General features: G+C 37.4%; 1 protein-coding gene across 1 annotated transcript in view; it reads right to left on the minus strand.

Moving 5' to 3' along the window:
• Positions 1 to 27,949, minus strand: part of LOC150085530 (gamma-aminobutyric acid receptor subunit beta-like) — a 54,166-nt gene that overhangs the window by 12,694 nt on the left and 13,523 nt on the right. Inside the window, exons 3-6 of the mRNA XM_090373315.1 lie at positions 27,018 to 27,085; positions 26,494 to 26,714; positions 7,127 to 7,209; positions 284 to 415 (exon numbers count right to left, since the gene is read on the minus strand). Coding sequence (XP_090229441.1) covers positions 284 to 415; positions 7,127 to 7,209; positions 26,494 to 26,714; positions 27,018 to 27,085 — 504 coding nt within the window. The remainder of the gene's footprint in view (positions 1 to 283; positions 416 to 7,126; positions 7,210 to 26,493; positions 26,715 to 27,017; positions 27,086 to 27,949) is intronic.

Here is a 27,949-nt window from a genome sequence, read left to right on the forward strand (position 1 = left end):
TATGCAACCCATCCAAGTTTTTTTGAAATAGAATGGCCTGGCTCGAATTTTTAACCATCCATCTTTTCGATGTGCAATTCTTGCACTAGGGCACAATTACTGAAAGTGGTGAGCATTCAAACAAAAAAACTCTGTTATTTGATGGAGGTACGATCAAATTAAACCAAGCGTTAGGAGGAACAATTACAGACAAGAGAAAAGATTTAATATCGCTCCCTTCTTAATAACCAATGATTCGATAAAATTCGGAACTAATTCAAATGTTATGAGACTTTCCACTTACCTGTTGCTAATTTTTCTTTTCGATCTGTTGTTTCATAACGCACGATGGAAAATTGTGGTAATTCTGCCTCTTCTACACCGACCACAGGAGTTTCTGTCCAATACATGACTACATCGGAGACTGTATATCCATCTGTCAAGAAGAAAATTCCTCATTGAATGTCCCCAACATTCAACTATCAGAAAATCAAGCTTTAGCCCTCTATCCAAATTGCACTGACCCTTAATCTTATTACATATTATTGGCAATGATGCAAATTTCGAGGAACTGTTTAATTATTTGAAACACATAAATCTGTATAATAGTCTGTGATCACAATAACACGTGAAATTAGTGATAAGCAAATCATGAACAGGCATGGACAATATGGCCCAAGAGCCCCTTGTGCCAAAAAAAAAGATTTATGATTACAAGGATTACAAAATACATCTCATTAGAAAAATACAGTAAACCCTTGATTTAATGGACTAATATGGGGGACCGTTAATGCCGAAAGTCCGTTAAATCGAATGTAACCTTGGGGTGGGTATTTATTATTGTTCTTAATATAAAAAAGCTTTAATACAATATCTTGTGAGGAAAACAATTTGGCCTTTGATTTACGGATATCAGAAACAGTTCTTTTTTTACGCCGTAAATTTCACAAACACGTGCTACTGAGACTCCTTGTTCTAATTTCTCAGTTAGCTCAAATTTCTGTGCCACATTTAAGTTCATACGCTTTCTTTTAACTCCTCTAACACTTGATGCCATTTTAAATTGTAAGGATTGCCAAAATTATTTAATAAATAAAGTCACAATTCAGTCTGTGAACAGCCTGACCGCACGATAGCTTAAGGCAGACTGAGACCAAAACAAAGCGAGTCGGTAGACCTGCAGTTTAGCGTCCCGAGTCGCATTCAGATCGCAAGTCATTTATTTATTTATTTTTTAATAAATAAATAAAAATTGAAAATGCAAAGGCAGGCAAAGGGGATTCAGTCAAGTGAGAGGGGAATAGACAGAAGTTTTGGGAATGTATATAGAGGCATCCCCAAAGAAACAATGAAAATAAATCCATCAGGCGAGTGGGGTGCAGGGATTGGGATTGGGTAAAAGAAGTCAGTGTAGATCATCAAGAGGCCAGTAGTCTCTGTCGTGGTGAGTCGAGTTGAGGATTTCCTTTGAAGGGAATTGCCCAGGTCTTGATGTTTTCAAAGTCCAAATCGCTTGATGTGATAATCCAAATTGTCGCTTCTCAACTTAGTTATTAGTTTTAAGTATCAATCCGTGTCTTGTTTCGCGTGTGAAGGACAGTCAAGTCCTTTAGTTCCAATCAGTTAATGTAGTTCCAATCAAGTTTAAATCAGGTAATGTCACAGTCCGATTGATTGATCTTGCCTGCGGGTTTAGTGTTGTAGACATCAGCCTTATGGAACTTGGATGCAAGTAGTGATTGATGTTGACAGTGAGTCAACATTAAAATCCTACTCAACTCAAGTTAAAAGTACCAGAAATCTAAGTAGCACTTGGAAATGAAAGGCAATTTATCGAACCGGACAGGCAGTTAATAGCATCATTTAGAAAAGAGGAAGGTTTCATAAGAAAATGAAGTAATAAGCTACGAAGAAGGCTTATCTGAGCCACCTCTTGAAGTATGTTAGGGCATTATTTGAGAAAAAAAGTTGAATCGACACCACTAGAAACTGTGCTATAAATTTTAGGAAACAGATGTTTCTGCTGTTTCAAGTTTGCGTTCGCGTTCTGTTTTTACTAAGAAAATTCAATACTCGCTAAGATAAACCAAATATCGAACAATTATCTGTCGATAATTTCAAGGTTTACAGAAAAATCTATTTTAAATTCATTATATAAATTCGCCTTATTCGTGTATAATACTAAGCAGGCATTAAGCAACAATATCAATTCTTTTTGTTTTTGTCATACTGAATAGTATGACACAAGTGAAATCAGATACAGAAGTGCTTGAAAATCTTACATAACTGATAATAATGAAAAGGAGTAGTAGTTTCTTTGCCGCCTTTTTTCACTGTCTTATTCCAAAGGTGTTTTTCCTTCTGCTTGGAAATTTGCTCATATCTAGCCGGTTCGTAAAAAAGGGTGACAAATCCCTCCCATCCGATTATCGTCCCATTGTGATTACTTCTACTCTTTCTAAAGTAATGGAGAAATCAATTAACCGAAACTCTTAAACTACTTAGAAAATGCAAATTACAGTGTCTGGAAACTAGGCACCAGCGGGGTGATCTGATAGAGGTGTACAAAGCCTTGAATGGTTTGAGCATGCTCAATGCTGATGGGATTCTTCCTCTAGCTCAGAAAAATCACCTGAGAGGCATAAATTCAAATTGAGGAAAGACAGATGTAGGATAGATGTGCGGAAATTTGCCTTTAGCCAGCGGGTGGTTGGTGGGTGGAACAGACTTCCATCCCTTGTCGTGGAAGTTGATAGCCTAAATAAGTTTAAGGCTCAGCTGGACAGGTATTTCGAACGAACAGAGGGGTGAAGTGGAAGTGGTTATTTTTATTTATTTATGTTACTTTTTTTTTTTTTTTTTTTTTTTTGGCTGATGCTGCATAAGCTTGCTTTCTTGCATCAAATGCCTCTACTAATGCTAATGCTAATACTTAGAAACCTTCCGTCTGATCAACGATTGCCAGTATGGATTCCGTCAGTGTCGATCCACTGATATTCTGGCTTATGTTACCCATTTATGGACTAATTCAATGGAAATGTTCGGTAAAACACAAGTAGTTGCTCTTGACATCTCAAAGGCTTTCGATCGTGTTTGGCATAAAGATCTTCTAAACAAGCTTCCATCTTATGGTTCGCCAACTGTTTTTTGTAATTGGGTATCCAGTTTTCTCTCTGATCGCTCACTGAGGGTGATGGTAGATGGTTCTCTGTCTTCTAACTTCTCCACTAATGCCGGTGTCCCCCAAGGTTCAGTTCTTTCCCCCACTCTTTTCCTCTTGTATATTAATGACCTTCTTCCATTCACTGGAAATCCAATCCATAGTTCTGCCGATGATAGCACATCGAATTCCACTTTCCATTTTGAGAAACCTTGTCCTGCTAAATCAGCTTCAACTTCTCGAAAATCTGCTACCAATTCCTTAAATGCCGATCTTCAGGTAATTCTCCAGTGGAGCAAAGACAACTTAGTTGATTTCAACCCTTCTAAAACTCAGTCTTGTCTTATATCTCTCAGAAAGGATTCTTATGCTTATCTTTAGTGACACTCCGATTTCTAGGCAAAATGATATATCTCTTTTGGGGATTACCCTGACTACTTCTAATATCTCTTGGCACTAGCACATTACAAATATTGCTTCCTCTGCATCTAAAAAACTTGGTTTTCTCTTTCGCTCTCGGCGTTACGTTTCTTCCAAACAGCTGCTCACTCTGTATAAATCGCAAATCCGCCCTGCCATGGAACATTGTTCCCACATCTGGGGTGGTGTCCCCAAAACCTCTCTCAGGCTTCTAGATTCCATTCAGAAGAGGGCAGTTAGGTTAATTAATGACTCATCTCTAACAGTCTCTCCACTCTCTGTCTCATAGATGTACTGTTTCTGCTGCATGCCTCTTCTGCAGATACTTCCATGGGCACTGTTCTTCTGAATTGGCTTCTCTAATTCCCGCTCTCTCTTTCAAAACAGTCCGAACACGTGCTGCCACCAGCCAACATCCATTTACTGTCCAACTTCAAACTCACAGAACCAACTTTTCATCTTCCTCGTTTATTCATTCAACTGCAGTTTTCTGGAACAACCTTCCTTCATACATATTTCTTGAAAATTACAATCTACAGAAGTTCAAGTCCAATGTCAACAAATATGTTCTTTCGTCTTCTCAACCTCCAACCCAAGCACGGTACTAAGTACTATGGGTTCTAATACCTCTCGTGTTTGGGGTTTACATAAAAAAATGTAGAGAAAACATTCAAGCAGTATATGCGTGCAATTGCAGTTCAATAGAAGAAATGTCAGAGCGCTTTCATTGAAACTAATGTGATTCAGATGTGTTCAGCTGCTGTGCGAGATAACTAGGTATCTGTCAGAGCAGCTGAACACTGCCGTGCTTAAAGCTGAACTACAGATTCATTACATACACAAGACGTTTCATAATATGTGAGTCGTGTTTTTAAGATCGATTGAGAACCCGAAAACAATGAAAAAAAACTTTTTATAAGCATGTGTAAAGTTCTGAACGGTTATGTTATGGCTGATTGAATTAAAAGAAAAATGTCTTTGGTGTTTTCAGTGGTAAATGAACAAAATTTCCGTTTATTGTTTGTCTTGTTGTGCCAGACCAGGAGAGATTGCAAATTCACTGTGACTGCGTACATATTGAATCATAATTAAATTCTCAGCGCCACGGTTCAAAATAGGCCACGCATTTTTCTTGACAGCTTATGAGCTGAAACACAACCTTCTTAGTTGTTGGGGTAAACGCTCATGACAACGGCCAGACCGATTATTATAATAAATAAGTGAAGGCATACCTAATAAAACTTTATTCATACTAGATACATGAATCTAAGCCTAAATTTGCTTCTATGATCTAAGCCTAACGAACCTGAAGGCCTGCTGGGATACGCCTTCGAGAATTGGTACATAAATGGAAAATTGATCTCAACAAAATTGAGGAAAATGCAAATATGCCTTTACCCCCGTGAGACAGACATGAGCTAGATAGTAATCTATACTTTACTCAGTGGTCAAAAATACCATTTCTTCATATAACATCCAGAAGCTACATGCTAATCACGCTTCAGAACACACTCATAATCTATGCGCATGGTTCTAAATCCCAGTCACATGTAGGTGCAGCAGCTGCATTCCCATCACATGTAGTCCCAAAATCCCTTCCAGTTAACTATAGCGTACTCTCTGCAAATTTATATGCTATCCAGCTTGCATTAAACGAAATACGTTAGCGATCGTCACTGCCTGCATTAATAAACTGGTGTGCAAAATTTGAAGACCAGTCAGGTTTTCACCTGTTGCTTCTCATAGGAGTGACCTGGATATGGGAAAAACATACCAAAGGAACCTCGTGAGGTACAGAAATGATGAAGGAAACAACACCGACACAACGGAAACAAAACGGTACAGAGGGACTTTATTCAATAATGGCAACATAGCACTGGCTGCCATGATACAGATGCATCACTGCCAAAGATGGAACAAAGGGAAGAGGCGGTCCTCAGTAGGAGATATAGCCACCCTTAATGTCGATGCAGGCTTTGTATCGCCTGTCCATACTTAGAACAATGTTGTTGATAAGTTCTTGCGGTAAGATCGTCCATTATTCTGTCAGCGCCATCTTCAGCTGGTGAACATTTTCTGGTAAGCGTAGACGTGCCGCTAGGCGTCTCCCCAGAGCGTCCCATATGTGTTCGATGGGATTTAGATCAATGAAGCGGGCAGGCCAATCCATACGAACAATGTTCTCACTTTCCAAAAGCATATCAACAGCTGCAGTGCGATGGGGTTTGGCGTTATCATCCATAAACACGAACTCGGGGTCAATGGCACCTCGGAACAGACGCACATGGGGAAGGATTACCTCAATACAATAGCGTGCACCTGTTACAGTGCGCCTTCCAGTATCTGGAGTTCTGTACGTCCATCCAAGGTAACGCCTCCCCAGACGAGAACACCTCGACCGCCATATCGATCCCGTTTAGTGATGTTTGCAGGTGTGCCAACCTCTCGCCAGATTAGCTGACTTCGAGAATCGCTGCTGAGACTGAATCTACTCTCATCAGTAAAGATTACCTTAAGTATACATTTGGTAGTTGTAACCTTTAGATTAGTGTTGGTCCTTAAGTTTTGCACACCAGTGTATATTCTGATTTGTTCAGTGCCATTTTAGCCATATATGATAAAAATGCTTCTTATCACCCCTCCTACAGGAAATTGGCATTCTAATCAAAAAATACTCTGAAATAACTCCTTCGATCCCAGGACACTCTGGAACAGCAGGCAATGACAAAGCGAATAATGCAGCTCAGTCAGCATCACAACTACCAAACAAACCAGTTTTTTTGGTAGTTGTAATGAAATTCCAGTTTTCTACGCTTCCAGAGTTTGTAATCATCAGAATGCACCTACCCTTCAACAGATTTTAGGTAACTCTGCAAATCTAGAGGAACTGTTTAATTTGATTCAGCGAATCTAACGAAACGTCAGTGAACATTAAGAAAAAAATCTAGAATAACACATTTTGGCCTTTATTCCCCTTGTGTCGTAAAACCCTTAAGCAACAACAGCTTATTATTATTATTCTTTACCACCGAAAACGCCATAGCCATTTTTTTTTAAAATTCAAACTGCCAATTGATTCTTATCCATTCAGAATCATAAGCCTGTTTAAGTGAACTCTTCATTGTTTTCAGGTCTTGAATCTATCCTGAAAAATACGGTCCACATATTATGAAACGCCCTGTAAATATTCATGAGAATACATATAGGGGGTTTCATATTTGGTTTTATTACGACGTCAGATACAGAGTAAGATTAGCAGGGTAACTATTAACGTAACTAATGAGAAAAATTCAACTTTAACGAAACGATTATTAAGTATCCGTATGCATATGTGTCTTGAAGTTTTTCTAGAAATAAGCTGTCCACACTTTTAAGTAGCAAATATGCAAAAAGTGACTGCCAGCCAAACTTTTACTACTACAAAAAAATGGGCATATTTGGTAGAATACGCAACTACTTCGCAACTATCTTTCTTCTGTTCGGTTGTTTTTTGATTCTCAGCATTATGTGTGTTAATAATTGTTCGTACAGAAAAAAAAACTTTTAAACTGAAACAAAAGTACTTACAGCTTTCGATTTCCACCGTGCAGTTTTGAGAATCTAGAGGATAATAGTGAAGATCCATCATACATGCCAATGTGGTAGTGAACCTAGAAACAGAAAATATTATATATACGTTGTTAAAACCCCTGCTTATAATGAATATCCTTTTATGATAAGATTAATACAACAGGCTCGAGCGAAGAGAAGTAAATATTAAAAAAGGCGTACGTATTTGCATCCTGCAAATGGTGTTAAATAGTATTTATAGTTTGACTTAATGAACATCGTGTATGCGTGTAATAAAAATGAATTTAATTATTAGTATTAGTATTAGTAACGGCCGTATGGTGCAAGAAAGCCTATGGCTTATGCTGCACCAGCCAAAAAAAAAAAAAAAAATCCGAACAAAACAATGATAAAAACAAAAATTAAATAAATAATAATAATTAATAAATAAATAAAAATAATAAAATGAAATTAAAAATTAAATAAAAAGGAAATTAAACCTATCATCCTATGCGCTTCCCTTACCCGAAAGTACTATCCAGATGACCTTTGAATTTCCCCAAACTATCGGCCTCTACCACCCATGAAGGCAACTTATTCCAGTAATTTATAACTCGCTGGCTAAAATAAAACTTCCTGCAGTCCAATCTAAACATTTCCCCGCGTAACTTGAATTTATGTCCCCTAGTTCTAGCATCATTTATAATCTTGAAAATTTTGTCCTCATTCATTTTACTGATGCCTCTCAGAGCCTTAAACACCTCAATCAAATCTCCCCTAAGGTGTCTAGTTTCCAAACTCTGCAACCCACATATTCGAAGTCTTTCTTCATACGGACGCCCTTTTGCCGATCTCACCAGGCGAGTTACCCTTCTTTGCACCCTTTCAAGAAGCTCGATGTCTTTCTTTAGGTGCGGTCTCCATACTTGAACACAGTATTCCAAGTGTGGTCTAACAAAAGCCTTATATAATGGGATTATCACGTCCCTATCTCTACTTGCAAAAGTTCGATAGATCATCGATAGGACACCATGGGCCTTCCTTGCAACCTGTTTACAATGCTCAGAGAATTTCATGTCTGACCGTATCGTAACACCCAAGTCCCTTTCCTCCAGTACTGGGTTTAGTTGAACTCCACCAAGTGAATAAGTTATTTTGGGATTACTGTTTCCCAGGTGTAATACCTTACACTTTGTTGGATTAAAGCACAGCTGCCATTTTTCTGACCATTCTTGAAGTCTATCTAGGTCTCTCTGAAGAAGCTCAGCTTGACAGTGATCATTAACTACTCTACCAATTTTAACATCATCTGCAAATTTAGACACCACGCCCTCTATCCCTTCATCAATGTCGTTTATGAAAATTAAAAACAACAGTGGTCCTAATACTGATCCTTGGGGAACCCCACTTCTTACATCAACCCAATCTGAGGAATAGCCATTTATCACAACCCTCTGCCTCCTGCCCTGAAGCCATCCTTCTATCCATCTAAGGATTTTTCCAGTGATTCCAACCTGTTCCAGCTTATAAAGCAACCGCTCATGTGGGACTGAGTCAAAAGCTTTGCTGAAATCTAAATAAACAATGTCGAAATTATTCCCTAAATCCAGCTCGTGAGTGACCCTTTCGAAATAGCGAACCAGATTTGTTAAACATGATTTTCCCTTTACAAAACCATGCTGAGTATCCTTGAGAATTTCAATTCGATCCAAATGATCCTGAATTCCACCCTTGATCAATGCCTCCATGATTTTCCCTACTACTGAAGTCAGACTGACAGGTCGATAATTTCCCACTTCACTTTTAGAGCCACCCTTATGTATGGGAGATACATTTGCACTTTTCCAATCCAAGGGAATCTCCCCAGAGTCTAGTGATGCTCGCATAACCAGCCTCAGTGGTTCAATGCACTCGCTTGCCGCCTCTCTCAAGATTATAGGGTATATTCCATCAACTCCAGGAGCCTTACTAGTCTGTAGGCTTGAAAGTTTTTTCATTAAATAATCTTGCGAAATTTCAATATCATTAATTACATATTTTTTAACTTCGCTCCCACAATTTCCCATTGCCACAAAAGGCTTTTCATTTGTAAATATCAATGCAAAATAACTGTTGAGTTCATCTGCAACGGCAGCTGGTGTATTTATTACTATCCCCTTTCCCTTACATAAAGGTCCGATCTGGTTTGTCCTGCTCTTCTTGGCATTTATATATGTGAAGAATTCTTTATCCCCCCTCTTTGCTCTGTTTGTTAGTGATTTCTCATAAACTGCCTTTGCCTGTCGAACCTTTTCTGTGGCTCTATTACACATCACCTTGTAGCTGTTATAGGCTTCAGTACTTTTTATTGCTCTCTAACCTTTCCATGCCACCTTTTTCTGCTCAAGTAATGTGGCAACTTCACTATTCATCCAACTTGGAACCCTTCTCGTGGAGTATTTTTTTAATGGTATATACGCATTCAAGGCATCGGTGATTAATGTTTTAAAAGCGTACCACAGTTCAAATGTATTCATTCTCTGCGCGATATCTACCCAGTTAATAGAGGCCATGTAGTACCTTAAGGCATCGTAATTTCCTTTTCTGAAATTAAAACCCATTCCTTTGCCTTTTACTTCTGCTACCTCTCTCGTCATCATCCACCGTAGAACTCCGTGATCACTTCCTGCTACTGGTTCCTCTACTGTCAGCCCTGTTATGTCATCTGATTCATGTGTGATGATGAGGTCTAGGATATTCTTTTCTCTAGTACTTTCCCTGACATGTTGATACAAATAACAGTCATCTAGTTGATTTAAAAATTTTGTTCCCCATGTCGAGTTTCCTTCCCATTTACTCCAATCAATTAGAGGCAAATTGAAATCACCCATAATAAGGCATTGACGCTTACTTGCCCATTCCATTTGCATGTAGAGGCTTTTGTCATAGTCTTCACAATCACCTGGTCTGTAGATTACGCCTACTCGCATTGTACCTTTGTTTCCAACTATCTCACACCATACAGACTCTATACTAGCATGTGAAATGTCTGAATCTGGGAAAGCTATCGTCGCACTCAGGCTGCTTCTGATAAGAAGCATTACCCCACCACCCCTTCTATCTACTCTATCCTTCCTAAATACATTATACAAGCCGTACTGAAACTCATCATCCCCAATTTCCGGGTGGCACCACGTCTCCGTAAGCCCTATTATGTCCGCGTTACTTGTTTTAACCAGCAGTTCGAATTCGCTCATTTTATTGACGACACTTCTAACGTTACTGTATAAACAATTAAGATTTACTGTTCTTGTATATTTAACAACCCTAACACAACCCTTGAAGTTTTTTAGGCTCTCTTCCCTGATATTAGCTACCTGCTCACGTGAAACGTCTTTGCCCCCAGAACATCTAGATAATACGTCCAGTTGGGGTAACAGATAAGAACTCTTAAGGTATGTGCAAGAGTTACATTGACCAATATTATCAGATAAACGCGTGTCAGTATTACCCACATCCCCCCTAACTAGCAGTTTCCCTGAGCCTTTAAGGTATCCTCAATAATACTGGCAAAAACTTTTGCACCACCTAATTATTAAAGTGTTAATGTCTTTCGAAAGAATGAATATATGCCATTATCTTTCAATATCTCGTGCTGACAAATTTGTGAAGTTATCATTCGGTTAAGTAAACCTACCTTGGGGATCATGTCATTTTTCATTTGAAGTTTTAAGTTAACTTTATTAATTATATTCTGTTTTTATAGCAGAAAAATAATCTTTGTTCGCAATAAAAAAGTTAAGATAACATACGAGAAAATGAAAACATTAAAAGATACGGATTTAATACTGCTTTATGACATTATAGGTGCAAATTATTTTTGTGAGTGTCCTTTGAAATTTGCCAACTGGAAACCATTTTTATTTATTTAGTTAATATTGAAAAATAAGTTTAAAAATTCAAAGTAATGTTCTGTTATTCATGTGGAAAAGTCTGTTCTTTAAATTTACATTAAATTTAATATGCAAGTATATTGTAATGGAACAAAATTAGCATTAGCATTAGTAGAGGCATATGATGCAAGAAAAGCAAGCTTATTCAGCATCAGCCAAAAAAAAAAAAAAAAAAAAAAACCCTTTCCCATTTCACCCCTCCGTTCGTTCGAAATACCTGTCCAGTTGAGCTTTAAATTTGTTTAGGCTATCAACTTCAACAACAAGTGATGGAAGTCGGTTCCACCAACCAACCACCCGCTGGCCAAAGGCAAATTTCCGCACATCTATCCGACATCCGTCCTTCCTCAATTTGAATTTATGCCCTCTGAGGTGATTATTCTGAGAAAGATGAAGAATCCCATTGGCATTGAGCATGCTCAAACCATTCAAAGCCTTATACACCTCTATCAGATCACCTCGCCGGTGCCTAGTCTCCAGACTCTGTAATTTGCAAAACTTAAGCCTTTCTTCGTAAGAGCAACCCTTTGTTCCATTTACTAATCTTGTTGCCCTTCTCTGTACCCGTTCCAGCAGCTCTACATCCTTCTTGAAATGAGGCCTCCAGACCTGTATACAGTACTCAAGATGTGGCCTAACCATTGCCTTATACAAGGGAATAATCACCTCCTTATCCCTGCTAGAAAAATTCCTGTATATCATTGACAAGACACCATGAGCTACTCTTGCAGCTCGTCTGCACTGCTCAGAGAACCTCATATCTGCCTGCACAATTACCCCCAGGTCCTTTTCATTCTCCACCACTGTCAGTGTAGTACCGCAGAGTTGATACATTGCTCTGGGGTTACTGTTACCCATATGTAGTACTTTACATTTGTCAATGTTAAACTTCATTTGCCACCTCTCAGCCCATCTGTTCAACCTTTCCAGATCCTGTTGCAGCAGCATAGCGTCAGTAGTGTCCTTAACGACCCTGCCAACCTTTGTATCATCTGCAAACTTAGACATTAAACTTGATATCCCATCATCAATATCATTCATAAACACCGAAAACAACAATGGACCCAACACTGAACCTTGAGGAACTCCACTAATAACATTAGTCCACGTTGAGCAGTGTCCATTGATTACCACTCTCTGTCTTCTGCCACTCAACCATCCCCTTATCCACAGCAGCAATTTGCCTCCAATGCCACACTGCTCCAATTTGTGCAGCAGTCTTCCATGTGCAACAGTATCAAAAGCCTTTCTAAGATCCAAGTATATAATATCAAAGTTATTCCCTGCATCCAGTTCTTTTGTGACTACATCATAGTATCCAATCAAATTGGTCAGGCAAGACCTGCCCTTAACAAAACCATGCTGCGTCTGAGCTATAAATATAGGCAATAATAAAAGAATCTTGAATTGCTGTTATATTTTAAACAACTTTTGACGTTGTTATTAAATTGTATTTGAGATGAAAATACGTTATTTTAAAGTCTAGGTGTATATTTTAAAATGCTGTTATATAAAAAGTCAGTTTGACTTTCAAAGGAACAAAGGGTGTAATTCAGGACTTCAACCGAATAGTTTAAATTTATTTTCAGATCGGATGCATAAATCTCCCCGTTATTTAGTTTGTTGAAAAATTTAAGGTCAAACCCCACTCCCTTTCGACAAGAAACCACTTCTTATAGAGATATTTAAAATAAATATTCTAAACAACTGCCTTGATAGTTCATCTATTTGATATTTAGCATGAGTAGACAGAGAGCTATTTGTATATTCACGGATCTAGAGTACAAAAATCTCATAAATATTGAGCAAAATTAAAAAAAGAGACATGAATATCTTTAAAACATCTCAAGATTATTAAACCTCCCAACTTTAGGAACCTCAAACTAGACTTTGAATTTGAATTATTTTCTTAATTAGCTTTGGATTATTTTCGCATTCCTCGGGTTATATTAATAACTATTTAATATTAATTGTTTAATTAATATTAATTGTTTATGCCTCGAATATTAATCAAGTTTTCAATATGATTAAACATAAATTTCAAATCTAATTAAAATGAATTTAATATTCTATAAATTGGTTTGAAAAAGAATGAATTTTCTGAACTTCCCATTCGGCTGTCAAGATGTATCTTGGATTTTTCTGTTAACATTTATTCTAAACGGAAATATAACGCGACTTATTTCTAAAGGTCAATGGTTGTTGTAGCATAGTAGGTCATAAATCATGTCGGGACACCACTACTCTTGTGTCCTTGACCGCGTGCCGAGAAACAGACAGGTGAATTAATGGAATGAACGGTAATGATAGATCCCCGTGTTGGCAGAAATTCCTCTCTCCTTCCTTTACTTAATCGTAATATGTGATACGACGACCATCTGCAGATTTGATTTTTTTTAATCGGAAGTGACGCACCGAACGATGCAGTATTACGCTTTAACACGTAATTATCAAATTAGCATTCCTAAGAATGCAAATGAAACTGTCAAATTTACCTTCTGTACTAAAAAAATAGAAAATAAATGAGTTAAACGTGTATCTATTTTTATAAATAGGTGAAGGATTTTTCTGCTTTTTTTTTCTATCATGTCTTCCTCATTCCAAGCTGGATATCAGTAAAATTGGTTGATACACTTTATTATGGACATAAAATTTCAACAAAGAATTCAGCCACGAGGACTAATATCCTCTTGCAGATGGAGCAGACAAAATGCTGTCAGTATAAAAAAGCCAGAGGCTTTTGTTGCACTTGCATTAGCTAAAAGAAAAAATTAATAATAATACCGTTGTTTCCCTCTTCCTGTAAATACGTTTCATCCTAAATAATCTATCCTTGAATTTCCCCAAGCCTTCGATCTGAACTATCCATATAGCAACTTATTGCAATGATTAACATCTCATTGTCTGAAGAGAAACTTTCTACAATTCACCTCCCCCACCTTAGTAAGAATTTATCCCATCTGGCTTTAGTGTCATTTACTATGAGGAAATTTTCGCCTTAATTCATTCTGCTACTCCCTCCCTCGCAGAGCCATATGAACCTCAATCATATTCCATCTAAAGTTACTAGTTGCCAAGCGCTGTCGCCCACATAATCGAAGTCTCTCTTCATGTGGACACCATCGATTTTAGCGAATTCCCGTTTGCCCGCCTTTGAACCCTTTCAACAACCTTGATGTCTTTTTTTTTAGATATGGCCTCCATACCTGGACATAGTATTCCAATTGAGGTCAACAATTTACTTAAACATTGAATTAATGCCTTCCTATATCAACAAAAACTAATCAATTAATCATCGACCACCGTCATGGTCTTTCCTTGTCCATTGCATCAATAGTATTAAGATAAGACAATAATATTAAGATTAACAATAACAATACCAAATTGGCTACTCTACATTACTTCTATTCCTGCTTTATTTGGATGGATTACTCTTTTAAACTTCTTTATTTCCTCAATTATTCCTGAGGAACTTTTAGGACACCACCACCGAATTCCATTAGGAACGGACATATACATTCATTTCTCGCCTCTCTTTAAAGGCATCCTTTATTTAAACCTTTGGTTTTCGCAGATTTGCTATGATTATACACCGATGAGCCAAAACATTATGACCAGCGAGCCGTATTCAAATCGAAGCAACTGCAGGTGAACTACGGCGGTTGCGCTGGTTGGGACACGGTATAAAAACACCTGATACTGAGCTTCGTTAATCAGTGTTGCTCTTGTTCTACAGACGGGAGAAGGCAGCGGACTTAAGCGAGCTTAACAAAGGCCAAATTGAAATGGCCAGATGACTGGGTCAGAGCATATCCGAAACGGCACGGCTGGTGGGATGCTCACGGTCATCCGTGGTTAATACCTACCGAAAGTGGTCCGAGGAGGGAAAACTCACGAACCGCCAGCGAGATGTTGGACGAGCACGGCTCATCGATGCTCGAGGTGAGCGAGGCTTTCCCAGATGGTACGTGGCAACAGAAGGGAGACTTTTGCGAAACTCGCCGGTAATTGGAATGCTGGTGACGGGAGTAATGTGTCACAACACAAAGTACAGCCAACCCTGCTGAAAATGGGGCTGCATAGCCGCAGGACGCTCCGACTGCCCATGCTAACCACGGTTCACCGGCGGCAGCGCCTACAATTGGCATGAGAGCATCGAAACTGGACCTTGAGTGATTGGAAGAAGGTCCATCCATGTTCTGTGCACTCTGGCGTCTACCACCTACCTAAACATCATTGCTGACCAGGTACACCCTTTCAAGGGAACGGTCTTGCCCTCTGGCGGAGCCATCTTTCAGCACAATAATGCGCCATGTCACACCGCCCGGATTCTTCGAGACTTATTCGTGGAACATGAGGAAGACTTCCAGGTATTGCCCTGGCTTCCAAATTCCCCAGACATCAATCCCATCGATCATCTGTGGTTTGTGTTTGAACAGCAACTCCGATCTGCGGCGTCTCAACGACGGACTTTACAGGGGTTAAAGGATCTGCCGGTTACGTGTTGTTACCAGATACCACAAGACACATTTAGAAATCTTGTAGCCTCCATGCCTCGCCGGGTACGAGCTGTTTTGGCTGCACGTGGAGGACCAACATTATATTAGGTAGGTGGTCATAATGTTTTGGCTCATCGGTGTACAATATAAGAATAAAACATCTGGCACATGGCTTGCATAGAAATTAAGTTTCACTCTTTGCCTACATTAAAGCTCACAATATTTGCAGACAAATTTAAATAAATCCTGTCTTGGTTTGAAAGAGGCCAAGAGTATAACTGGAACTGTTAATTTTGCCAACAATAGTCGTATTATCTAGTGCATTGCTGAAGAAATTAGCCGAAAGTTTTTCTAGCATATCCCACTCTGTGCTTCCTTTGATTTTCACCAAAAAGAACATGTTTATGCAGATGAGAATTCTGAAATCTGCGCTACAGAAAACCAGCTCATCTGTTCCCTTTTTCACACTGATTTATCAAAAGACTGGTTTTTCTAAGGACAGGATACGCTTGAATGAAATATGTGCAGGAATATATTCTGGCACTATTGAGACAGAGTTAAATTTTTAAAAAACTGTCAGCCGTTGGATTCAGTGGTGCGTTTAAGCATAAGCAAACTAAAGGGGGCACGTAGAGCCCCAATATTTGGGAAGACGCCAAAAGTTAGCTTTCTTCAGCTCTTAGAATTCCCACGTCGCTATAAAAGCTTGCTCAAAGTTGAAAAAGCATAAATAAATTAATAGAATATCATCTGAAGTATGATTGCTTATAAACAGAGGTAGATTATATTTCTTATACTGCCTAGAACTTCTAAGTCAATAGAAGAGGTAAATGTCCTAGTGGATGTTGGTAAAACGCTAACAAACAAGATCTGGAATTGTTTGTAAGGTCAGGGGACTGTGAGAAGTAGGGGATTACTTTACAATTTTCAAAGAGTGCTAACGGTGATATATCATCCAACTAGAAAATTCCTGGATAAATCACAGCCATAAACAACAACATAATTGTGATTAAAATAGATATATAAAACAGACTTACAGTTTATATGAAATGGTAGTAAAGTACTTCATAAATTGAGTGGATTCGATGGTCTTTTAAGTCAACAAATGCGGAATATCAGAAATAGATCATTCTGACAGAACTGATGCAAGATTTGGGTATGGTAAATGTAACAGGTACAGGAAGGAGAGCTATTACAGAAGGAAAGGAGGGGTTCTTTTAATTTTTCAAGCATACACGTTCAAGATGAGCATATAGAGTCAGTGTAGTGTGATAATTGGGTTGGGAAAACAAAAATGAAAGTAGGATTTTGTTACAGATCAGATTATTGTAGAGCATAATTATGAGCTTTATTATTGGTGAATTTCATTTTCCAAAAAGTAAGTGAAACGTAAGTAGGCCACTCACCTATTAAGAGAACATTTCTGGAATTTTTGAATGACTATTTTCTCTATCAGTGTGTTAGAGATGCCACAAAAGAAATAAGTATTACTGATCTGGTTATCTGTAAGGATTCTTCAGTTATTAAGAATCTTTAAATAAAGAACCTACAGGCGAGCAGATCATTGTGTATTAAGGGGATGTTTATTTAAAGAAGTAATTACTGTCAAAAGGAAGTGCAAAAGACTTTTTGTTGTTGTTTTAGTAAGGCGTTGCAGTGGTCTTGAACATCTAAGTTCTTTCGAGTTGGATTAAATAATAATTTTAGCATGCAGGAGTGATAAATGGGTGATTTCCAAAGACTTACTGAGCTCTTTGAAATATTTTTTATACGGACATAAGGATTTTGCTCAGAAATCTGTAGATGTATGGAATATCATAAATTATCGGAAGTCCCTGGATCCTACAATAAATACAAAATAATCTGTAATAAAGTTACTCATGGGATTTGTCATATTAAGGTGATTGTGAAAAGCGCAGTTTTGCATCTGGGAAGCATTAACAGTAGAGTAACATGCTTCTGGGTAGAAATAAATTCAAGATAGTTGGTAAAAAAAGGAAGTTCGCTGAAACAGTACAAACAGCTGCTGGGATGTCCCATGGGGTTCTGTCCATGACATACAGGAACTATGTCAGTAGAGACAAAGATATGATAAATTTCATTATACAGAAGAAATGGTTAGGTCACAAGTTTTTTTGGGGGGAGCCGGAAGCGAATTTTCTCAATTGTGTAACATCCAAAGTTCCTCTAAATGAATTACAAATAGTCTTAATATAAGAATAGTCGCATAAATAGGAGTGGAATAATGCCCTGTAGATGAGTACACATGCAGTGTACTTTCAGGTCCATGTAAATTGTCCCTGGAACAAAGATACCTTGGCAACCCTAATTATTTATGGGCCATTTCATACAATTTCCAGCGTATTTTTATATCCAATCTCTATATATATTTAAAGTAGTGAGAATCATTCATAAGAATGAAAACAGCTTCCATTTTAACTTGATTTAGTTCAAATAGAAAACCTTTTACCCTCTATTTCAGCTCTAAATTTGTAGTTTTTATATAGGGGAGATTGTATTAAGAATATATATCATGGAAGTTAAATGTTCTAAGAAGGCGACAAACTTGTTTTACAAGATCTGGTGATTTAATCTCCTTTATGGAGCTGTCAATTTCTGAAACGCATATTTGGGAAATTTCAATTAAAATTTTAGTGTCTTATTATTAATTCAAATGGTTCACATTAGGAACCAGTCTCAATTTTTGAGTTTAAACTTGCAATTTCGCTGTAACTTATCTAAATAAATATTAACAAATCTAGAGCAGAAACGTTTGCCCATTTATCACGAAAAACAAAATACAATGAGTCGATTGCAAATGATATTAAGAGCATATGGATGGTGGGGGAGTTCGCACTATGTACAGAGAAATTTTGAAAGTTAGGGGAAATAAAGATTTTAATTTAAAAAGCTTTTTCCGATATTATATCAACATTTTTATTTTTAGGATGAGTATTCTTTAAAATACCCTGTATGAATGGTACTTATACAGGGTAATTTTTTTTTATTGATCAGAAAAGCATAAATTATTGTTTATAAACAGAAATTAACCCTTGAACTACATTTAGAAGTGTTGGAAAAATCATGACACAACATGTTAAATGTGTCTTCCATGTTTATCAACAATGCGTTGTAGTCAGAGTAAAGTATGTGAAGAACACGTTCCAACGTTTCCTCTGACAGAAAAAAATTCATATTCAATCGTTTTCTTCAGAACAGGGATAGTTCTTCTAAAACACTGTCTTTGAGATAACCTGGATTTAACTCAGACTGTCTTTGAGATAACCTGTGTTTAACTGGGTTTAAATCACATGGGTTTAACTCAGCGACATTGCAGGCCACGTCAGTCCTTGTTATACATCTCAGGTTAGTGGTTAGAGACCACATTGTTATTAAAAATTTCATCCAGAAACGCCAAGATAACTCCTGCAGTAGGGGCCCTGCATCATCCTGTTGAAATTAGTCAACATCAACGCCATAGCCATACATAATAAGAAAGTACAATTGTTCCTAATGATATTGAGGTAGATGGCACTTTGTTTCCATCGACAAAGACTGACAAAAGTGACAAATGCAGAGGGTGAGCACCACACACTGACCCTCTGTGCGCGTAATAGATTGCCAATAGTAACCTTTTTGATTCTCCACAGTTCAAAACCTTGCATTTTGTTTATTCGCATACTCGTCTAAATAAAAAGGGGACTTCGTCAGAAAACCAAACTTTGCTTACAATGTAGGTTCTCGCTCTAAGAGTGCATTGAAGCCAGTGGCTTCAATGAGCCACTGGCTTCAATGCTGGTTTCGTATTTCGTCACCAGGTGGAGAGGTATTCTCTATTACCAGCAAAATCTCCAAACCTTTGACACTTAAGAAATTGAAGAGAAAATAATTAGTATGATGAATAAAGCTGTCCCTATATATTTAGTTCATAACTATTTTAAAATTACAACTCAGCACAAGTGAAACAAAAACAATTTAGAAACATCGAAGTTCCATATTTAAGGAAAGGTTCAAACTCGTTCGCTTGACTACAACTACACTTCCCACCATGATTGATGAGAGACCAAATTCATCTTTTCGCCGGATCACAGAAGATGGCAACCCTAATTCGTTACCGTAATAGCATCCTGACAGTTTCGTAAGTTTATCGTATCGTGTAATATGCCAAAATTATCTCGAAAGCCTTCACCGAAGCGGCACCTACCGGTATATACGTAACACTGTTTTACCATCAACTAAATGTACCTTTCTTGCAGACACGAAAAGTTTAAGCTACCAAAAACTATTAGTTCCGCATTCGGTAGCAGAGGGCGCTTCATAAAGGTTAATAAAAGGTACACGCTTTGACCACATGGTTTAGAAAGGCAGCATAACAGGAACAAAAAAGGTAGTTAATATTCAAACATCGTTAGAGAGCATACACTTCCCCGTGAATAATTTAACCTTTCATGCAATATTCAAATCTGGTAATTATCTACTTCATTATCGAAAAATGAAGGACGGAACTTGGGTTTCTTTAAAGAGTTATTATACTCGTGTTTAGAGAATATTTCTAACCTTCAGGGCCTTCCGGACTGTTCTTTGCTTTCACACGCTACGGAACTCGGTACCATAAAACTTAAATGACAAAGCAGTAGCTAATAACATGTAGGTAGCTAGGCCTATTAACATCTGTTCACCTCATTTTTTTTCCCAGTGGCTTCCTGATGTGGTAACTTCCTCGGTGAAGGTATATTGTCATGACTATACAAATGGAGACTGGAAAAGGTCCCATAGATCTTTGGGTGTAATGTATTGTATATGATCACGAAAGCGAGAGAAACCAAGGATTTTTGTGCTATTTATAACATTTTATAACGTTATGGTCAAAAATGAATACCGTCTCTCAGGAAGGGTCTTTGGATTTAAGCAACCTCGTTTTGAACATGCAACTACCTTTCCTCACTTACGCAATGGCATTGCATTTATGACGTCATTGATCAAACCCATATTTGATTTATTTCAGTAGCTACACTGATATTATTTGACTTAACTACGAAGAATTTAATATCACTCTCCAACACATAAATGTATATTTGCAATGCAGGATACAAAGAACTAGAAAATATAACATTTTATCCTTTAAAAATACTTCACAAGAATATATCAGAGTACAGGCTTTTTGTATTCATTTTACAATAACCATCACTTAACTTTCTTCTTCATAACTTTCTTCTATGAAAGTTTATTGCGCTAGATGTGACCAGAAAGTTTCAAGACTGGCTTGCCCGTGTTCTACTGGTCTATCTTTAAAAGGAAAATAATATTTAATTTAATATTGTTAAGCAGACTTATATCCACGCTAAGGTGTCCAAGGAAATATAACTATCCACCTAATTCACATCGGATGGTGGGGATATAGTATATCATTACTGCAATATTCTGACATAATTGGATCCGTCCCAATCATATAAAAATTAGTCACTTATGAGAAAAAGGGGTAGTGCAACCTTTTGCTATTATTATTAAAGTATCCGTGCATCCATGGTTGGGGAGTCCTTAAACATTGGAGAGAGACATTTGCACAATGTCTCTCCAATCTTTGGAGAGAAATTGTGCAAATGTCTCTCCAATTCAAAGAGAATCAAAGGGTGAAATAAATAATTGCAGACTTTGTAAGCTTGACTTCTGCTTCAGGAAAAAACAGTGGAGTCAGTGGTTAAAGAAATACTGTTGGATTGTCTTGACAGGAACGGAGTTATGACGAAATCACAACACGGATTAGTTAAGAAGATTCTTGTCTGACGAATCTGATTAGCTACTATGACGCAGTCTCAAAGGAACTGGATGAAAAAAAATAGTGTCATATATATTTCAGTAAAGCTTTCGACACTGCTCCACGTGAAAGACACGTATAAATTGAAACAGAGTGGAATTAGGGAAAAGTTATTGCTGTGGACAAAGGGATGGTCAAGCATTAGAAGCCACATGGCCGCTATTAATGGGCATTGCTCTTTTTTAACTAACATTGTTAGTGAAGTTCTTCAAGAACTGCACTAATAATATTAGTCCTTGAAGGGTTCAGTGATGGGTCCTTTACTGTTTTTAATATTTCTTAACGATATTGAGGAAGGTATAGCAAGTTTAATGTTTAAGTTTGCTGATGGCACAATGATTGGCAGGGTGGGTAATGACAGTAATCAAGATATGCTACTCAAACGATACACGTATAATTACAGCTGAAAAGTGAAAATTTCCGTTTAACATTGATAAATTAAAGGTGCCCCATATGGGTAGCATTAATTTAGCCACATACTGTTGCTGCATATAGGTCTGGAAGCTTCAGTTTAGGAAGATATGGATCTGCTGGAATGGGCGCAGAGAAGGACAAGCGGTTGGATGAAGTGATTATCCAGAACAATGCTGAAGGTATATTTATTCCATTCTGCTTAAAAGACTTGAATAAAAATCCAGTCTTTTATATTAGCTTGATTGTGTACTAATGTTTCGCTGAGTGCAAAGTTTACACATGAGGATTTGGTTACTGTTTAACTGATTACTCCACTTTACATGGTTTTCGATGTTTTTAAACTAATAGCTGTTTTTAACTCAGTTTTTTACACTCATTTCAGAAATGTTATTCGTTTTTTTTTTTTTTTCTCTATCACGTGCCAATTTTTCATAAATCATTTAAGTTGATATGATGAGATGTATTAAGTTAGGAGTAAATGCTGGGAAGAATTTGTAGACGAAATCTTCATACATTGGCAACACTGCCTTCAGTCATTTGTCCCTTGACCCGCAGTGCTTATCAGTGTGAGCTCAGTTTATTTTTTGAAGTTATCGTCCCAAACTTGTGCTGAAAAGTGAGTAAAATATCTTCATGCAAGTGTTTGAACAATCCGAACTTATTTTGTTATATTTGTGGAAGCTGTGTAGTCCTCAAGCAAAGACAAGATATTACAGAATTTGTAAAAACTGTGAATTGTGCTCATTTTTGAGTGAAACTCGGGAACCAATATAAACCATGGGCTCCGTATAAAGTTTTACACAATCTCAATGCTTCAAAACAGAATCTGTGTTGTAGCATCGATTGTGGGAAATGGTAAAAGAAGGCTATGCTGTTTGCTAGTCCCATGAATTTGCAGGTGTCCTGCAAACCACTGTGATTACTTTTGCTTAGTTAATATAGAGAGGGATACGATGTAAAGAGTAAGAAGGACATTGTGTATCCTAAGCACAGTGGTATCGTCACCTTCCTCCCCACACCGGGTGGAAAACACCCGGGTTCGGATCCCGACGATGATACGAGGAACTTTAATGGGTCTTTTTCGCTCCGTGACTGAGTTAGTCGGTCTCAGGCGTAGATAGCAAGGTTTACCCCCAAGAAACTGGGTTTTTTTCGTTCAACAAAACAGACAAATCGTCCAGAGAACACACGCAATTTACAAACATAATACATACTCGGATATATGTAAGAAATTACTGGTGGCCCTAATACAATATATTTTTTTCTTTTTAATATTCCATCTGCCATTAGACTAGTGCCTTCTTGAGTATCACAGTTGGTAGAATCGTTGTCTTCCCCACACCGGATGGAAAAGACCTAAGTTCGAGATCCGTCGATGACGAGAGGGAATTTTATGCAACTTTTTCGCAACGTGGCTGAGCTAGTCTGTCTCAGATGAGGTATTTTCTCTGGGAAAACTCGAGTTTTTTGTCCAGCAAACAGAAAATCGACCACAGAACATACGCAATTTACAGACAGAAGAAGCAATATAGTCATAGTTGCCGATGCTCCGAATAAACCCAACAACAAGATTAGACCAGTCCCACATGGAGATAACCTGCCGATTCCAAGTCCTCCACTTATATTGGAGAGTATAGCAGCAGAGAGTGCTGAAAGTAGAGATTCTGAAGAGGAACCTGAAGTCTACATGCATGGAGACAGAGTCCAGCCTTTAACTGTTTTCACAGTATGAACTCAATGATCATTTGGTGATAGATTTAAATTTACCAAATGAATCTGCCGAACTCTTTGGTTCTAGACGTAAGTAAAAAAACCTTCTAGCATATAGGACGTTTTTCTCATGATATAGACAAAGAGAATGAGAACTTCTTCCCTACTTTTCTGGGGACGATTATATTTTATTTATTATTTATGTATTATTTTTGCTGTAATATAAATGATTTATTGAACTATTTAGGACTTTGTTACAATTCTACGCAGTGGAGACATTATTTATTGATCAAAGAGGAGTTTCACAGTGTATTTCTCCACAATGGAAATAAATATGGGTCAATTTCAGAGGCTCAATCTGTGCATTTGAAAGAAACATGTGAGAACTTGAAGTTGTTGACAAATATTAAGTATGAAGGACATGGTTGGTTGGTTGGTCTGTGCTGACTTTTTGTCTGTGCTGATTGCTGTCCAAGCACTGATGTGCTTATTTTGACAGCAATCTGTCTACATAAAAATGCCTTGCTTTTTGTCTGAGTGGGACAGACGGATAAGGAGTATGCACTGGATGTCAAGGTCTGGCCAAAGAGGAGAAGTTTGTTACCGGATCAAATAACATAGTTCAAAAACCACTGGCAGACCCCAAAACTGCCCTCCTTCCACCCTTCCTCATCAAACTATGTTTATGAAAGTTTTACCTCAGGAAGATTCCTGCTTCAACTACCTTTGCACTAAATTCCCATCTATCACCCAAGAAAAGCTAAAACAAGGTATTTTTTTGGACTTCAAATTCGGAAACCGATGTGGCACCGAGATTTTGGGGAAACTATGAATAAAATAAAAACGCAGGCATGAATTAACTTCAGATTTGTTGTTGCGAACTTCTTAGAGATTAAGAAGGATCCCTATTACAAGAATATAGTTGAAAATATGTTGGCAAACCTCAAGAAGCTGGGCTGCAACATGAGTGTCAAGGTACATGTTTTACTCTCCCACATAGACTACTACTTCCCAGGAAGTTTAGGAAGTGCTAGTGAAGAACAGTGTAAGAGTTTCACCAGACATTAAGGACAGGGAGATGAGGTACCAGGGGAGGTGGAATGTCAGCACGATAGTTGACTAATGCTGGATGCTGAAGGGGAACTGTAAAGTAGACGGACCTGGAAGGAAATGAAAGAAATGAAAATTTGGCCCATCGTAGATCAATTTTTAAAATGAAAGGTGAGTGTTTCGTGGATTTTTTTAATACACTGCCCTTGTAGTTTTTTAAACATGTATTTAAATATAAGACTCTGGTAAAAGTAGCATTTTGTTATAACTTCGATACAAAAATGCTGCCAAAATTAATAAAAATTTGTGAAAAATCAAATTTCCTTTCATGCTTTTTGAAGAAACCTAACGTGATGGAGACAAACGGAAGTGTCGTTGAATTCAATATTATAATTTCATTCAGAAACAGAAAACACTGGAGAATTTTTTTTTCCAAAATGGAGAGTGATGGTATCTAAATCTCTGTAATCAGTGTTTTGGAAACAATGAGGGGAAGCATTTCGACAGGTCAACAGCCAAGATTGAAACCGTTTTAGAGCCATGCAGATGACGAAATATTGTCATCTGCATGTCTATAAAATGTTTCTTCGATGTAATTTGATATTACTCATCGATTTCTCTGTCCATACATGATTTTATGTTGCATGCCAATATTTTGTGAGTAAAACTGGTTTCCTTGCCTCTTGGTAAGTCACTTTGTATCACTTCATCCTATACTTTTGCGTTTTCTTTCCCGTTTTGGAAATTTCAGACTTTTTAATAAGCTGTATAGTTGCCCTTACAGTTTAGAAAAATAGGAATTTGTGCTACATTTCTATGCTGCACAGTCTATCCGTGTGCGTGTTCCTTGAACCGATAATTAGGGCAACATGTCCTCTGCGAATAGTCTGAGAAAACCAAAATTTTGGTCATACTCAAATTTGAAGCGCATAATAGGATTAGGAATATAATATTGTATAAGATATCCAGCTTTGATTGCTGATGGGAGTGTTTGCTTAGCAAATATCAAGGTACGAGTACCTACACTGCTTGTAGGTAATCAAGAATGGTTGCGATATCGTACCTACAAGCAGTATGGGTACGAGATCGCCACTATCCTTGATTTTAATTCTCTCCGCTTGTATAACTCTCTGTTTTTGTAGTTCTTTGCCTAGTTCTTCTTCAGAGACGTGCAAGAAGTTCCATTCAGACAGGACATTTTAGAGGTATTTAGTGTGTCTTGTGGCGTGGCTATGACAGAATATTTGTAAAGTTCGAAAGTTTCAGTATGGCTTCTGAGTCTGCAATTCATTCTATAAGTAGCGCTCCAGAACGGAGCCTTTTCCTGCATTTTAGATAATCTAGCAGTATATTCAAAATGGGCATTTCTGGATATTAAATGTAGAAAATGCACTTATTGATTGACTTGTTTGAGAATGGATGACTAGAAAGAGAGGTGGTTCATTTTGGTATACAGATTTCTGTTCTTTGACTGTTGGAATGAGATGCATCAAAGTTTAGTTTGGTGTACTATAACGGAAGAAAGTCCGGATTTGTTTTTACCATCTGGATTTCCAATCTCGCCAAAAGGGAGGTTGGAGCCACGCCAGGTGACCAAGCGGTTGATAAAGTTAGACCTAGTATAGTTGGTTAGTAAATAAATAATATACCGAGAAAAGAAAGGTGAATTTCCTGGTAAATATCCTTAGTTAAAAGGCTTACTTGAAGCCTTTTAAGTGCAGAACCACTTGAAGCTGAGTATTTTGTATTTCGTTTTCTAATGACAACTTCAAATAGCAAACAAACATCGCCTGGACACTATCATTTTGGTGCTATTGACCAATATTGTCATTTAAAGTTTCCAGATAATGTTTGTCTCGCGATACATTACTTTAAAGGACATTTATACGTTCAGAAATTAAAATAAAGAAAAAAAATCGAAGAGAGTGAATAATTTAATTAATGATATTAACGGTATGCACTTACCTCATGCCATATGCTATTGAGCCATCAGACCGAAGACGCACCATTTTATTCTTTTCGGTAACTTCGTGTAGGAAGGAATTCTTATCATTGGCAAAGAAAGTGTCTGGGACCCAAATTTTTTCGGCAAAATCACCAGAAAGAGTTAACTCGTAATTATCAGTGCTGAAGATTAATCTTTCGTCTTTCCAGTATTGGTTAAGGTATAAAGTTAAGGTGTAGTCCTACACAAGAAATGAACAGTGAATTATATGCTGATAGCGATTGAGATAAAAGTATAATTTGATAATTGTAAGGTAATTAATATCGTTTAATTTGTCCTTAAAAAAACTCGCAGCATCGCTATATTTGTAGTCTATAGATAAGACATACAAAATAAATGGATTAGATGTACACAATGCATTAAGGATAATAACGTTATTTAGCTTTATTTAATAAAGCTAAATAACGTTATTTAGCTTTATTTAATAAAGCTAAATAACTGTTTTATTTAATAATAATTGATAGAACTAGAGAATATTACTTACCATATTCACTTCAGAGATGCTGTCAAAGCTGGCAATGGCAAGATCCATACCAATACGTAAAGGAGGACCTGGTCGGTAGAACAATGTACATGAAGTACATACATAGGTTCCCATAAAGAACAAAATTTTAGTTAATTCTGTTAAATTAGGGACGATATGCGATTATTCAAAACACATGATATTAATATGAAGAAAGATAGTTACACCACGTGCAAATGTTACATTTATTTTAAACGGTTACAAAAAAACTAAACCATACAATATAACTACTTAAATAATCAAGAAAGCTTGATAAAATAGATCACCAAACATTATTTTCTTCCCATTCAGTAAAATGTTTATACGTAAATGCGTTACGAGGAACAATATTTGAAGGAATGGACATTATGCATGGCAATTTTAAGAAGTGACCGTGGTGGTTGTAAAAGCTTAGTTAAAATAAAGAAAATAAACAAACTTTCAGAGGCGAAATTACAAACTCTGCTCCCAAAATTGTTCACGTACCAACGTCTGGATGGATGTTGAGATGGGCAGCTACGTTTGCCAAACAGCAAACATTGCTGATCATTTCATGAAAAGGGCACAATAAAACGACTGTTTTTACGCACCTTAAAACTTACCTGGATGTAATATCCTCAATGTTAACATGACCTATGTGTACACGGCCCTGACTTCAAATTTTTTAAAACTAGTCGATTATTCTTTTATTGAAAGTATTCCAATGAAGTGCTGCAGTACTTTTCTCGGCATTTTGTTAGCATTGCTTAAAAGAAAAAGAAAGGTTGGTACCATTCTTTAAAAAAAAGAATGTGATCAAATAACGCAAAACCCAAAAGGTGGAGGCGTGTATTAAGCGCCAAAGCCAAACGTATGATGCGTCACTATACTGTCTGTAATAACCTCAATTTTTCGGTTGGTTTGCTGTTTGTTAG

Source organism: Mastigoproctus giganteus, chromosome 5 (assembly GCF_048544385.1).
Source record: "Mastigoproctus giganteus isolate SK-2022 chromosome 5, ASM4854438v1, whole genome shotgun sequence".
Taxonomy (NCBI): Eukaryota; Metazoa; Arthropoda; class Arachnida; order Uropygi; family Thelyphonidae; genus Mastigoproctus; species Mastigoproctus giganteus.